The following is a 16,216-nucleotide window of genomic DNA, read 5'->3' on the forward strand; positions in this document are numbered from 1 at the left end:
TATCTGTTAACTGTGGAATGAAAGCTGTGCTTTTTCCCGTCGCTCTCAAAGGGCGTTTCTGTACACAGCCAGAAGGTGGCATTCATGGTTAACAGTTAAAGGAATCAATCTATGCTATTTCTTCTCGGCATATGATGGAGGGGAGAAAAAGGTTTCTTAGTATAGCGGCAGTTACTTAATTAGCCATGATGCTTAAACTAATGCAATAAATTTGATTTACGCATTCTTTGTTTTACAAGGAGTGGCAGAGTTATCCAGTAGTAGACATCAATCTTCATGACGAGACAGCAGGGACCTGGCAAGCTGTATTCATCTTCCTGTAAGGTATTTGATAGTAAAAGTCCTTGTCTTCAGCTACATCGTTTTGTTCCTCCAAATAATCCAGTTTCCAATAATTCTTTGACCAATATAATACCCACTGTTATCAGAACAGTTTGGAAGTTCAAGACCAACAACAACAAAAAAATACTGAATTTTATCCAGTCAATGAATCTTAATCAGATTTTTCAAAGTCTGATCATTCCCATTTGTGATCCAGTTGGTCTATGGAGTATTGCCATATTTAACATCTGTGTCACATCATGCCTTTCCTGTTGCCTCATTGATCAACAGACAACATGTGATGATTCCCAGATGTTCAAACATGGCAGTTCCCAAAAGACCTATTAAATTACACTGAAAGCAAAACAACATCCATGCTGTAAAGGTTTTGTTAAAGTCAGGTATGTCTGAATATTCACAAACGTGCTACAAGATATGTTCTGATATTCAAATTGCTTTTAAACATCAGTCAAATTCTTTGAAATGTCCACATTGTGTATTATGTAAGGACAGTGTGTCACAGAGTTTATATGACTTTCTGTCCTGTAATATGAAGCAAGTTAAAATAGAATTAGGTGTATATTTATATATGAAGAAGATAAACCACTGGATTTTTTGCTTTATTTTTTACCATTTGTCTCCTTTTGTTACATACAGTCTGTGGTCTTTCAGATTTTTACTCAGATTTCTTGCTGATTATGTTTTTTCCCTGATAAAGCTGAATAAATTACCATAAAAGAAGCTTGTGCATTGCATTATCTAAGCAACAAAACTGCACATGTTGTTCTTCTGCGTGTCCTTTTTCCACTGAAAAGGATCATTATAAAGACCAAGACTTATTAAGATTATACTTAAAGCTTTCATCTGTAACTGAAGAGCAGTAACATGAAATTCTAGATTGGATTTTAAACAATAAATGTGATCCATTTTATGCCAGAGTGCTACAACATTCTGCTTTGAAACAGTCCTCACCATGTATGATACAGTAGTTTAATGTGAAGATGAATATCCTTTACACCTTCCTGCAGCTAGCGTTACTCTTCTAGCAACATTTGACTTTCAAGTTTTGTGCTGGCATTGTCAACAATGAGAATGTCATCATTTTCTGATGAACACAGGCAGCTGCGTGCATAAAATTAGTAGCTCTATTTTGTCACCTGTGAAATAGCAGGACAAAACTGAGGTGCAACTTTCTGAAATCAGAGCAACATTTCTGCACATTGCCACATTGACTCATTTTACGTTACAGTTTATTTTGCATTCAGGGAGATGTAGTCCCTTGAGGGAATACAGCCCAGAAGAGAGGCTTAAGTGGGCAAACAAGGTCTTTGGCTTGTGTGAAGTAATGCTGTATTGAAAGCGATGAGGTTTGAAGTTTAAATGAAGTCTGTTATGATTTGGTCAGAAAACTGAAATATTTCCATTTAGGACAAATAGACCTACCCAAAGGAAAACATCCTACAGTTTTTTTCCATGGTTTATCAAGTTAGAAATCTCAACCATGGAGGAAATAAAAACGCTGTGGGTATCCAAGAATAGCACTAACTAATACTCTGTTACTTCTAGATTTTTCTCCATTGTAGAGTGATTTTGGATATTCACATCTTTGTTCTGATTTACATGTGTAGCTCATTTTTGTTGAACAGCCTAGAATTGTCTGCGAGCAGTAAGTGCCTAGGTATATGTCAAGAGTAAAACCTAATTTTTTTTACTGCTACCAGAAAAAACATAGGCATGTAAAAGTTACAAGATCTCCAAGTAGGAGCTGTTCAGTAGTCCATCCACATAGTATAATTTGCAAAAATTTTTACAAGCTGCAGTGTGACAGAGCTGCATACACAAAAAAGTAAGTTGTTGAATTTTCAAAATTAAGCTACCTACTTATAGTATACACATATGTAACTTCAAAAAAAATCTATATCTAGATTTTGAGTTAATCTAAAATGTTTGTATGTCTTTTAAAAAGAAACAGATAATTAGAACCGTATTTATTAATTAATGGTGTAAGACCTAACAAACTTTTGTTTTGTTTTTGACACTTGCAGAACAACAGTGAGAGATTTAGGAAAGTGAGGACAGAAGGTATCTGCAGGATCATGGAGAAGCATGTGGAATACAAACACAGGAGACAAGAAGCAAAGCTCTGGATAACGGTAAAGCAACACATATGGAAAGTCAGCTTGAGAAGAACAATCATGTATGCCAAAAATAATTCACTGTCTACATTTAATTAGGAGATCTGGGGAGCAAACATAAGCATCCTAAACAAATGAAGTAGGTTAGCCAGAGTGTCTACCGGCCCCAGGGTCACATATTCCCGCTCTAACTGCCAGCAGCAGCCGTGTGGAACAGGGAGCTTTCCAAGTTCTGGCCACTGCTGGCTGCGTAGAGAAGACTGACTGTTCTCTTCCCTTTCTTAGGAAATGCATACTGCTATGCAAAGCCATGGCAGAAATGCCTGAGCTAGTTTATCTTCACGGAAAGTGCTGTGATATGCAGAATTGCTTGTTTACGTTATAGAAGCAAAACCATAGCGTTAGCCTGCTCCTGTATACATGAACATATTTTCATATCACCAACTTTTTTTTGTTTTAAAAAAAAAATTAAACTACTTAAAATTAAACAAAAAAACCCCCTTTTTTGTTTAATTTTAAGTAATTGTTTCATTTAAGTATATAGAAAGGGTGCTAAAACAGGTTCATGAGATGTCCTTACTGTTTTGGGCATTTTTTGCAGAAGGATTATCTTCTGACTTTGTTAATGGGGTATTTTGCTGTTGGCATTGTTTTCCTAGTGTCAGCTCCCAGGTTGTCCTGCAACATCAAACCTGGGAGCTGAAACCAGGAAAATAATTAAATGGATGATATTTAGAAGCAATTTTATCCAGTGTTGTAGTCCTCTGGATTTCACTCTGGAACACTGTTATACATTACTTCATTTACTTGGGTCAATACTTAAGCATCAGTGTCAATTCAGTTTATTATTCCCCACTTTTTTCTAGAATTGTCAAACCAGATGAACTCCCACCTTTTTAGAAGAGCACACAAACTTATATGTGAGCCTGCTTTATTCTTAAACCTTTCTACAAGTTTGCTCTGGTAGAGCAGAGTATTGGCCAACTGTTCTTTCAAACTGTATAATTTTCTGAGAGGATCACCTTTTCAGAATGCTTATTTTCTAAGCACTAGTTTTTAAATTTATTCTTTTCCTATGACCAAGAAAGCTACAGCTTATGACCACAGTTTTGACAACTAACATATGAAAAACTAACCAGGTAATCTGCACTGTCATTGAATACATACAGTCCTTATGGACCAATAGCAGCTATCACATCTGTGCCTGAGAGTATTGCTCACTTTTATTTGTCTAACTCTTCACCCCTTCTATCCTATTCAACAATCCTGTGGATGTACCATTTCTGATGTAGCAATTATTTTTTTTCAAGCTGAAAGCCAGAAAAACCTGTAGAAATGTAAGCATTTGGTTTTGTGGTTTTTGGTTTTGGTTGGTTGGTTGGTTTAGGTTTTTTTTTGCTCTTGCTCTTCTGCATAGCCAGTATTCTGAAGGTGAAGTTTGGGAAATCAGACTTCCCCAATATGCAGAGAATTCATGTGTAGTTCTCATTTATTTTTCTATTATGAATCCAGAATTTGGGGTTGCTAATCTCTAATTCAACTACAGATGAAAACCTCCTTTATGTGTCTCTCATAGATTTCTCTCAATGCCCTTTGGCCTTAGTAAGCAATAACTTGATTACTCAGTAGGCTGGTTTCCCCTGTAGTTATTCATGTCCTGGATCATGTGGATACATCCAAAGTCTCCTTCTAATGCCACGTATAGAATTAGGCTGGTTTCCCATGTAGTTATTCTTGTCCTGAATCAGGTGAGTACATCAAGTCTCCTTCTAATGCCACGTACAGAATTTTATTGCAAGGTAAGCTGATGCATAGTAACTTGTTCTGAGTATTTAAGCCTTAAGGAATAAATAAATGCTTTATTTAGATAGTCAGCATGGCCCAGAATCAACTTAATAGAATTTCATCACAAACTCATCTTTCCTCCCCGTTTCTGATGTTTTCTTTTGTGGCAATAACTACCAAAGATCAAGATCACATTTTGCCAACAGATTTCTCATTATTTTGAAGAGACATTCACGCAAACATGGATGTAGTTGTCTTAAAATTCCAAGTAATTTCAACTGCTAAGAAGCCTCTTGATCATTTTTGAAATATTTCTAGTTTTCTTTCTGCTGAAAACCTAATACTTCATATGGCTATTATTGCAATTTCAGCTCTTCTTAAATGTAAGGTAATTTGTTCATTGAAAACCCAATGCCCGTAAGGTTGTTTGCCACATCTTCAGACTGAGTTTCTGCTTGTGTTTTTTACATAGTATTAGCCACACTGAAATCCAAGTGAATTATGGATTTATCTATTTATCCAAGTATCTATCTTGTTTGAATTTCACAGGACCAATTTTAAAGCCCAGTTCTCCCATACAAGTAGCCAGTGAGTATTTTCTAGTCACTGCCTTGATTTGAGCCCAGTTAGTTCTCAGTTTGTACAAATGTCACTGTCCTTTTTAGCACATCTGACTCAATAACAGTAACATGTTGGAGCCATCATCTGTTGTTCTCATGCACTTTGAGATTTTTTGAGTAGTGGGACTGTGATTGGTTAAATATGCAGCTATCTAGAACTTTGGCCCTGAAACCCCCATCTTCCCCAGACTCTGTGAAGCTTTTCTCACTATGCCCATGTAGTACTATGCCCTGGCCTGTCTTCTGCTTATAACAGTTCTTTTTAATAGAACCTTTTTTTTTCCATCATGTCAGCATTTATCTTAACTACTTCCCATAATCTTTGTACTATTTCTGATTTTCCTTATTTTACAGACTGAATTAGTAACTTTTCATAAAAACTTAAGAAATATCATCCAGCAAATCACAATCCCTTTTTTCCATGAGATACAACTATGTCTGTGATTATAAAGCTCTTAGATATTGCTTAGCCAGCATATATTACTGACTACAAGCTAAAACTTTTGCTTATATCTGAACTGAATATGAGTCTCTTTTTTCAGGGTGTCTCTACCATGTCGTTAACACCTGGACTGTTCAAGTTGACTCACTAACCAGGTTTTCACCTTGTCTGTATCATTAAGCAATTAGGCTATGAAGTTGAATTTCCACAGGGCATTTCTCACTTGTAAATTCTTGTATCACTTCAGCAGAGGCAACATAGCTGCTACCCTTGGGTTACAAGCAGGATAAAAAAATAAAAGGAAGTTATAGACATCTAGCCTTACTCTAGTTCTTTATCTAATCCAATTTTACAGCTAACAGCTACAGTGACTCCATTATCCGTTGATTCCCCTCTGCAGTGACTTATTTCAAACTCCTTCCTTCTTTGCTTCTGGTCCTCCTTTTCTTAAAGCCAAAGGTTAGACAAAGCCACCTTCTCTCCCTAAGTCCATGGTACACTAAAAGGTTGCTTTAACACCTTTTATGGAACTCTGTTTTCTTGGTTTAGGCCTTATTTTCTCAGCTGAGATCTCTACAAATGCATCACTAAATGAAGCCATACTGTTTGGCCTGGACAGGTAACGTCTTGCTGCCCATTTTTAGTTAGGAGGAGAAATTGGTGCTGAAATCAGCACCAGGCACCATGCCTGGGGTGTAATCATGTACTTGTAAAGAGGCTGCCTCAGCACAGGTGGCACCAGGTAGCACAGTGATTGCAGACCTCTTTCAAACATTATTCTGTGCAAAAACCTGGCAGGACTTCACCTTACAGTTTGTCTTCCAGAGCAAATGTTCACTGGTGATATCCTCTTTGCTTTCTCTTGTCTCTTCTGCATCTCCTGTACAGGCAGTCCTTTGTCAAGTAAATAGCCAGTAAAAGTTCCAGAACTTCTGAATACGTCTGTCTTTACACTTCATTTCATAGTGGTATGTAATTGTTTCTAACAGGTAGGACAGTGATTCATTTCTCCCATGTTATATCATGACAATTAGTCTGAAACTTCTTTTGTTTTTTGCCATTGTCCTCTTTGTGATTTTAAAGAAGTAACTCAACATAGTCTGGAAATGCCATTCTCTCCCACCCCCCCAAAAATGCAGTAAGCACGACAGTGAGTAACACTGAAAGCCCTGCTGCAGCCAGCAAAGGTTCTCTCTAAGCTGCTTCCCAGGTCCATGCGTGAGCTCCAACTGAATCATAACTCCCAAGTGACCTTAACAGCCAGGATGGAACAGCCTGTCACAGCACGCCTTCCCCAGAATCTCGGTGTAGCCTGCAAGGGCTTTACCAGCAGGGGCATAACCACATCCCATACCTGCATCGCATACTGCTGACGTTTAAGCATAACGACGAATCCATCCTGTAACAACGGAGCAGTGTAGCTCTCCCCAGTATGTTTACTCCTCCAAGAGGGAGGTGTCTGGTGGGAGACTGTGCCTTTCTGAACCTTGAGGAGCATAAATGCAGGATTGGAGTCAAACTACCGAGTGGATTTTGTTCTGATGCACAGCACCAACGAGACACGCTCTGGACCACTGCAAGAGCATTCATGTCTTAAAAGCTACAGTTGAATTACGATGTATTATAACAGATCCGAGATCAATGATCTCCACTAGAGGTGCTACAAGGAAACACAAGAAACGAGATCAGAAAAGGAGAAATTTGAGCCTTATTAGAAATAATGCCAGCCAGCCGAAAGGGGAGAGCTAGCAGGCCTCGCGGAGCCTCGCGGCGGGCAGGACGCCCACACTGCAGCGCCGAGTCCCCGCGGCGCAGCACGACCCTCCCCGCCGGGCGCAACGCCTCCCGCGCAGGCCGCCCGCCCGCCTTCCCCTGCGCCGCGGTCTCCATGTAACAGCGCAGCGTGGGCGTCTGCCAGCTCTCTCATTTGCATAGCCCCTGCGAGTGGCCAATGGGCAGGCGATTCCAGTGCTGTCATTTGCATGGGCCCCGGCGGCGGCCAATGGGGCGGCAGCCGCGGAGCCCGCTTGGAAGGTGATGTTTCCATCTGCGCGGGGCGCCGGGGCTGTGGGCGCGGGTGACACAGCGAGAGGCCCGGCCGGCCGCGGGAGCCGCGGGGACCTGCCGGCCGCTCGGCCCGGCCAGCGCCGCCGCCTCGGGGGGCCGCGGCGGAAAGATGTCGGTGGCGGGGCTCAAGAAGCAGTTTCACAAAGCCAGCCAGGTAAGGGGAGCGGGTCCCGGGGCCGGAGCCGGAGCGGAGGCAGAGCCCTAGAGGGGGCTTCGCTGTTGATGGGCGGCTCGCCCGGGCCCGGCTGCGCGCCCGCCGCAAGGCGCAGCGGGTGCCCCGACCTGCTGCTGAGGGCGGCATCGCTGTCCGCACCCCGGGGCGGTACCGCCGGGCCCGCCCGCGCGTCGGTGCCTCCGGTGTTGCTCCTTACCGGGGAGGTTGCCTGTTCCCTTCTTCCCTTGGGGGCTTCAGGTCTTTCTTTTAGTTATTAGTGTTTGTTATTTGATGGTGTGCGTGTGTTTGTACTCCGACGCCTCAGTTAAACGTACAGGCTGTAGGGTACTAGCTTTCCCCTAAAGAGTTCTTGGTGGGGTTCTCCTACAAACTGCTGGTTTGTTATCCTACATGGTATACCATGTATTTATCCTACAGAGGGTATCATGTGTTTCTAGAGTTTTCCCTCCTTTTCTAGATGCTGTACTCTTGCCTTTTCCTGGGTGAACCTTCATCTTCTCCTGCCCTCTTCCTCTCCTCCTTTCTCTTTTATAACGTGCTTCTCTTTAATACTTTTGCTGATTCCTTTTAAGAGAGAAACCTCTTTCTGTCAAGCAGGTGGACTGATGGCACTACGTAGCGTGGTAGCGCTGCCCCAGAGCCCCACACTGGTGCAGCAGCCTCAGGAAGCGGCAGCAGTGGGGTTCTCACTGAAGGTGTTTGGAACTCTCAGCTGCTTTGCTTGCTTGTTTCAAGCCTCAAAGAGCTGTATTTCTCTTGGCTCTTGGCAATGGTAATGCTGAAGCTCCTGTCTCTAACCTATTCAGCCAGGTTGGACAACTGCTCTTGTCTTGGAGAGGGTGGAGAAAATAAAGGTTTGTGAAGTGCTCAGCTGTCATCTTTCTAGGTCCTCCCTCAGATTTGGCTCGTCAGCAGCCCAAATGCAGAGTGCAGACTTTGGGCACAGAGATGCTAAATATCTGTATCTAATGTTTATTTTCAGTAGTGTTCGTTCTTTCTTGTTATGTACTGATCTTGAAAAATGGCATGAATTTGTATCTTTTAGTTAACTTTCCCTGTTTCTTTGCGAAAATGTGGGACATCTACGGTAAACAAATCCAAGGAGAATTTATAAAAGGTTTTGGCTTGTTTTGCACCTAGCGTATCCTGGTAAGTGATGCAGCTTTTGATATGGTGAGTTTGTAACTCAAGAAGCAGAAGATATTTAACTGACGAAGTTAGGTAACCACAACAAGTGCTGTTCGTCTAGCAACTGGTTGCAGTGCAAGTTGCTTAATCCTGCGCAGATGTAAGGTAAACATTAAAAATAAAAAGGGGGGCGGGTGGGGATGGGATCTCATAAAGGCAGTAATAATGGCAAAAAAGAACAATAGAATATATTGAAGTTGGCTGTACATCTATTGAAATATTGTGGTATGACCTCTTTATTCATTACTGTATGGAACTGCAATGCATAAATCAGATAATATTCTTCTCAGGGTAGGTCAAAGGTGATGTTTCCACTTATTTTCAAATGCAGGACTGAGTGAGGAATTTAAAGTAAGTTGATTGAAAAAGTCTTCAGGAAAAGAAATTCTGTTTAGTAGGAAATTAACGTGCAGGAAAAAGATACTGGAATTGGATATTTTTTTCGTTGCCTGAGGAAACACAAGACACTTCTTAAGAACTCATTCTGGAAGAATTCAGATAAGATGTTGGGCAAAGTAGTAGTGGAAAAATAACAGAAGAAATATAGATCATCGATCAAAACATCCAGATCCAAATAGCTGATCTGTTTCTCTGACACACAGAGGCACAGTCATGCCCATAAGTATAAACGTACACACTAAACAGTTATTGAAACTAACAAAAGTGAAGTGGAATGTGCAAAATGGAAATATTGTCACTCCATCTTTCAGCTAAATTATTTTACAAAATGCTAAAACAAGCAAATGCAGAGCACAAAAGAGGTATTTCGCAACAGAATGTTTATTAAATCTCTGATACTGTAGGATCACTTAAGGAGACATGTGCCTTTGTGTATTGAATGGATGAGAGATGCCAAGGGTAACTGTTAACGGCAGAGACAGGCATTGCTTGGGGAAAGAATGAAATTAATTCCTTTAGTGTTCCCAAAGGAGAATGGGGGCAGATGACAAAAACTGGCAAATTTCCCAGAGGACATTGAGGAATACTGAAGGGAAGGAGACTTGTGCCAGGACATGTGATTAAGGAATAAGAATAATATTTGAAGGCTGACAGAACCTAAAGACAAAAAATCTGAAGGGTGAAGCCAGTGGATTAAGACAGTCTGTATTTAACAGTTCATTCAGAAATGTGAATAAATATCGAAGAAGTGACAAGATCCATATATTTTCAAAAGATACTATTTCCATGCTAAAATGGACTTCTGTTCAACTGAAATAAACCACAGTTCCAACTGAAGTATAGAATAATATAGATACATAGTTACAGAAAGATTAAGTGAAATACAATAAATTGAGGTATTCTATAACTCTGTGTACTCTTAGGCAGTACTTACAACTGCCTAACTGTTGCAGAACTGTTTTTTGCAAAAGAAATGCATTTCAGTTTGTAAAAAGCCTGCCTCTTCTGTGTGTCTTTACCTGCAGCTCTTGTGTTAACTAGCAGTGTGTACGCTTAAATTCCAAGGTTAGAGAGCCCCAGAAAAAAACCAAACAATACTTACAATTTTATACGTGCAGTTGTGGTTTCTGGCATGTTTGTCTGGTGCGTATCAGCTTTGTTTATCTAAAATTACAGTTAAGTAAATAAGTGTTTGCTTTATAAAAGGTCAGCAGCTAACTTTGTAATCACTGAAGCCCTCACCAAAATCAGGCATGACATGCTGTTGCAGACTTGGTGGGTGTAGTAAAAAGTCACCATGTTTCTGTTTGTAATAGATTAATTCACAGTAAGCGTTCCTGATGGTTTTCTCCTAGAATTTTTTACCCAATTGTATTTTCTTTTCCCCACTGAAAATAGCATACGAGTATAGGTTTTCACCTAAGTAGTGAGATTCAGAAGACAGCTTTTGAGTTATGAGCATCTGTTGGAATCACTGCAGTAAAGTCTGCACCCGGGAGTTAGTAACATTTTAACTATTTTTCTGTGTGTTCCAATATATAAAGCTGCAATTCTGCTCCATTATCTGTACCCTAATAATTGCTTCCCCTGGTGTCATGGAACTGATAGACCCAAAGCTTACATATAACCCAAAGGTTATATATCTGTTATGTAACTGATAACAGCTTTTAGGTACACTAGAATTTTCTTTACTATGCTTCTTATTTAGGTTATAAGTTTACATTGAAACACTCAAGTGGACTGGGATGAGGATTGCTTCCATTCTGTCCATTTCATATCAGCGATGATCTCTTGAGTGTAACTCATTTGACTAATGAAATACCAAGCAGAACCCATGTGGCATCTTACCACCTCTCACTGGCTGGTGAGGGCAGGCTGTATCTCAGAGCTGATTAACTCATGTGCAAGCCTCATGGAATTCAGCTTTTTTTTTTTTTTTTTTTTAAATGTATTTTCAACTAGAATTTTTAAAATTAATCCTCAGGGAGTTCTGTTCGTGATGAAAGTTTGTCTCCTGTCACTTTCAGCCTGTGACACATCTGTTTTCCTGTTTTCAGTTTGAAACCTTTGATGTAGGTGGGTGTACCTCTGCCTACTGTTTTTGTAGGCCTTGTTCTCGTGGTGGTTGTGCATGTGGGATAACCCAGATGGTGGGAGGACTGCATCTTCTGATGTATACTGAGAGTATTTTTAGAGTAGTGTTTCTGTTTAGAAAAGCAGTAAGCACAGAGAGTAAGAAAGCCGTAATAGGTGGCAGATGCTATTACAATTTCTGCTGTGCTCTTAAACTGCAGCCTACCTAGTCTCTTGGTGTAAAGATAAATGATTTTTTTTTCAAAGTAGTTGGATGCTTGTGAGCTGAGAACCACCCTCCCCCAGGGTGTTTTGAAAGCTCAGCCATGATGCTGGCCTAGGAAATCTGCTGTTGACTTTGAATTAATGTTTTGTGTTTTTCTGCTTGTTTGGTATTTTTAAATTAATTGTGGGTGAAGTTTCATTATCAACTTACTCATAGTGTATTTCTTAGGCTTAGCTTCTCAGTGGTAGTAGAAATTAATACTTTTTTGAGGAAATATATGACTGCCAATTACTGTGAATATCTTATTTGTAATGAAGGCATCAACAGTTATTGTTAGCCTATGTAGACTGGTTTCTTAAATGTTCTCCTATTGTCAGTGAAGAAAGAGAGGCTCCAAGAGAGAGTGAAGCAGGAGCTGGCTCTATTGTCTATAGATAAAGCCTAAGGATAAGCAGATTTTCAGACCAAAACAACCAAAATCTGTTCCAAATTTTTGTACCTTCTGAAAGTGATTTAACCTAGTGTAATAAAGTAGATGCCCGGTGCTTTCGTCTCCTGCATATCTTGAATGACATTTGTCTTGAAAGTACCACATCTTTTTTTAGCCATGTTTTTAAAGGCTTTTTTCTATTTTTCTATTTTTTTTAATATTTTTGGCTATCATCAGCAATTGCAGGGATGCTTGTTATTCTCTTCCATATTTCTGCTTTTACTCCATTGATTTGTGTGGCATTTTGATCCAATCTGTTGGAACAAGGACCAGATCAGAATCAAGACCTCCTTGTTCCCCAGACAGAATAAGCTTTCTGATCGGGTTTTGGTGTGGATTTTTTTGTTTGTTTGTTCTCTTGACTATTATTTTTTTTCTGTTATGTTGTAGATGAATGATACTAGTGTGGACATAATACTTAAGCCTTCTTTAAAGTCCATGTTGACATTGAGTTAATATGCAAAAACTTTATTTACACGAGTGCGTGCTAGCAAAGGAAGTACTTTGGTAAACTGAGGAAGAGACAAACTTAATACAAAGAGAACCTAAATTTGCCAGTGAGACATGAAAAGAAACTTTATCGACTATGTGCAGATATATTTCTTTCCTGGGACTATAAGCTGTTACCATACAATCTGTTAGATAGTGCCCTTTCACATCCCACCTGAATGGGGCATGATTCAGAGCTTAGTAGAGAGTGCACTTCTGTCCTGTTTCTAGTTTTGATTAGATAATGGAGTGTACTCTTTTGCAAATTTTACAGAATTGTGGAGGTAGGACAGTGGTGAAAAGGACACCAGAATTTAATTTATTCTCTGAGATTTTTTGAAATGGGTAATTATACTTCTTATGTATGTTTGAGAAAGGAGAGTAAACCTTCAGCCACTGGTAAGGACAAAAAATAACATTCACCTATGTATATCTAGTTATCTAATTAGACAGTATTGTTTGCCTTTACTTGTGTCATGGTTGGAGACTGTTATGCAATGTAGTAATTATAAAACTATAATATAGTTTATATACTGTTCATCTGAAATTCCTATGATGTGAGGAGAAGCTGAGGGTTTGTGTAAGTCTTTGAAGACTTGTTAGTTCATGGAGTATTTATTGGGGGTTTTTTTGGTGGAAATCTTAGTGCTTGCAAAAGGAGAAGTCCTCATTTTGCACTTTCTTTCAAAGCAAAACTATTAATAAAAGGGAGGGAAACATGGTCCTGTAGCAAAGATCAGCATGGATTGGGGTGGGGGGTAGAGGCAGAGTGCAGTGAGGGGACAATAATCTGTGCTTCACCCCTTTTCCTTTGGCATTAGTGAAGCTGACTCACTTTTGCATTACATGCGTGACTTCTGGTTGTGCAGCCCATCCTGCTTACACTGAAGCTTGCTTCCTGGGATCAAAGTTTTGGGCTAATAAGTAGGAAATAGGAAGACAGTTCTTTGTGGCATGATGGTGATTTTCAATATTAAAAATACATGGGATGGAGCTGGGAGGAGGGGGAAACTAGCTCTCAAGATTTGGGTTCACAGTTATATTTGTGATTGTATTTATCACCTGCTCAGTAGCTTGCCAGTAAGGCATTACTGCAGGAAAAAGAAACTTTGAGTGCTTCAGTCGGCATACAAAGTAGCAGAAGATAGCAATCATATGCCTCTGCAACCTCCAACAGTGCAGCTCTCGACGCTTGCAGTAGATGGATTGTAATGCTGTAAATTGGGAATGTAGCAGAGATGCAGCTACAATTTGGAAGGAGGTTAGTTATATTTTACACATAAAATATTTTTTATATAAAAGTTTGAATGGCATCGCAATATGAAACAGTGCAGTGGAATGGAAAGGAAGCTGAACTTTCTCCTTGAACGCATCTCCTTTTATAGATCCTTGGCTTTGCTGAATAGTTTTGCACAGGCACACTGAAAGTTCGAGTGAGAGCTGGCACTCCATCCTTAACTCATGCTGTTGCCTGAGTCATTGCGGCACATGCTGGGTAATATATTGCAGTGCAGTCTCTTGAGAATCCTGCAATGCTGAAAAACAAATAGGCAAGTGAAGCACAGCAACAGCATTGCATTAAGATTTTTTTTTTTTTTTTTCAACACAGGTAGCAAGGGGAATAAACAAGAGGAGTTAGAGATGTGCATGCCTGCAGGGCTACGGTTGATCTTAATGGCATCGCTGAGAAGTGGTGGGATAGCTCCTATGACTGGAGTGCTGGAGTGGAAGGTTACTGGCTCTTTAGGAATGACAGGCAGGGGAGACAAGGAAGGAGTGTCACCATCTGTCAGCGACCAGCTGGAGTGCAGGGAGCTCTGGGGTGGATGAGGAGCTGACCCAGAGTTTATATGTCAGGATTAAAGGGAGGGCAGGGACAGGTGACATTGCAGTGGGGGTCTGCTACAGGCTACCTGACTAGGAAGACTGAGCAGAGGAGGCCTTTTATAGACAGATAGGAGCAGCCTCACATTCAAAAGTCTTGGTCCTTGTGAGGGACTTCAGTCACCCCAATATGCCCTGCTGTGCTGTCACTCCAACAGATAAGCAGTCCAGGAGGTTCCTGGGGTGTGTTGATGATAACTTCCTTCTCCAGGTGATAGAGGAGCCAACAAGGAGAGGTGCTATGCTGGACTTTGTTCTCACCAACAGGGAGGGGCTGGTGGGGAACGTGAAGCTCAAGGGCAGTCTTGGCTGCAGTGACCATGAAACAGTGAAGTTCAAGATCCTTAGGGCAACAAGGAGGGCATGCAGCAAGCTCACTGCCCTGGACTTCAGGAGAGCTGACTTTGGCCTCTTCAGGGATCTGCTTGGTAGAATACCGTGGGACAAAGCCCTGGAGGGAAGAGGGCCCCAAGAAAGCTGGTTAATATTCAAGGATCACCTCCAAGCTCAGGAGCGATGCATCCTAACAAAGAGGAAGTTGAGCAAGAATGCCAGGAGGCCTGCAGGGTTGAACAAGAAACTCCTGGACAAACTTGAATGCAAAAAGGAAGCCTACAGAGGGTGCAAGCAAGGACAGGTAGCCTGGGAGGAATACAGAGAAATTGTCCGAGCAGCCAGGGATCAGGTCAGAAAAGCTAAAGCCCTGATGGAACTAAATCTGGCCAGGAGTATCAAGGGCAACAAGAAAAGCTTCTGTAGGTATGTAGGTGATGAAAAAAAGACTAGGGAAAGTGTAGGCCCTCTCCAGAAGGAAACAGGAGACCTGGTTACCCAGGACATGGAGAAAAAAGGGAAAAAAGGAACACCCAGGGAACTATAGGCCAGTCAGTCTCACCCCTGTGCCCAGCCAGATCGTGGAGCAGATCCTCCTTGAAACTATGCTAAGGTACATGGAAAATCAGGAGGTGATTAGTGACAACCAACATGGCTTCACTGAAGGCAAGTCATGCCTGACAAATCTCGTGGCCTTCCATGACAGGGTTACAGTGCTGGTGGATGAGGGAAGAGCAACTGATGTCATCTACCTGGACCTGTGCAAAGCATTGCCCTGTCCTGCACAACATCCTTTTCTCTAAACTAGAGAGCCATGGATTTGACAGATGGACCATTAGTGGATAAGGTATTGTCTGGGTGGCTGCACTCACAGAGCTGCGGTCAACGGCTCTATGTCCAAGTGGAGACAAGTGATGAGTGGCTCCTCAGGGGTTGGCATTGGGACTGGCGCTGTTTAACATCTTCATTGGTGGCATGGGCAGTGGGATCGAGTGCACCCACAGCAAGTTTGCATGACACCAAGCTGTGTGGTGCAGTCGACATGCTGGAGGGCAGGGATGCCGTCCAGAGAGACCCTGACAGGCTGGAGAGGTGGGCCTGTGCCAACCTCATGAAGTTCAGCAAGGCCAAGTGCAAGGTCCTGCATGTGGGTCAGGGCAATCCCAAGCACGAATACAAGTTGGGCAGAGGATGGATTGAGAGCAGCCCTGAGGAGAAGGACTTGGGGGTGTTGCTTCCTATTAAGATAAGAACGTTGTGTATATTCAGTGGCGCCATATAGCTGCAGTCAGTTCCAGAACAAACTGTTCCTGAGGAACAGAAGCATTTTTATTATAATGTTTTATCTGTTGTGCTATCCAGGCACCAATGCTTTCTGTATGCACACATGTAATTCAGGTTACCAAATCACTTCATACTTTCTGTAAGAACCCTATAAACCCCAGACTTTGTCTTATAATAGTATTGTTAACAGCAAACTGCTTCTGTTTATATTAATGCCACTTTCACCCCAGTATATTGCGATAGTCTAATTCTGTACTGAGCTGTGTTCTCACTGTTAGTCGCTTTCCTGTTCATGGAAAGGAAGC

At 41.3% G+C, this 16,216-nt stretch overlaps 1 protein-coding gene across 1 annotated transcript in view; it reads left to right on the plus strand.

Annotated features, from left to right (window-relative positions):
* The first annotated feature begins 7,301 nt into the window (after positions 1-7,301).
* The window catches only part of SH3GL3 (SH3 domain containing GRB2 like 3, endophilin A3), a 58,845-nt gene continuing 49,930 nt past the window's right edge, over positions 7,302-16,216 (plus strand). Inside the window, exon 1 of the mRNA XM_080396404.1 lies at positions 7,302-7,524. Coding sequence (XP_080252530.1) covers positions 7,480-7,524 — 45 coding nt within the window. The 5' untranslated portion in view covers positions 7,302-7,479. The remainder of the gene's footprint in view (positions 7,525-16,216) is intronic.

Source organism: Falco punctatus, assembly GCF_963210335.1.
Source record: "Falco punctatus genome assembly, chromosome: 7".
Classification (NCBI taxonomy): domain Eukaryota; kingdom Metazoa; phylum Chordata; class Aves; order Falconiformes; family Falconidae; genus Falco; species Falco punctatus.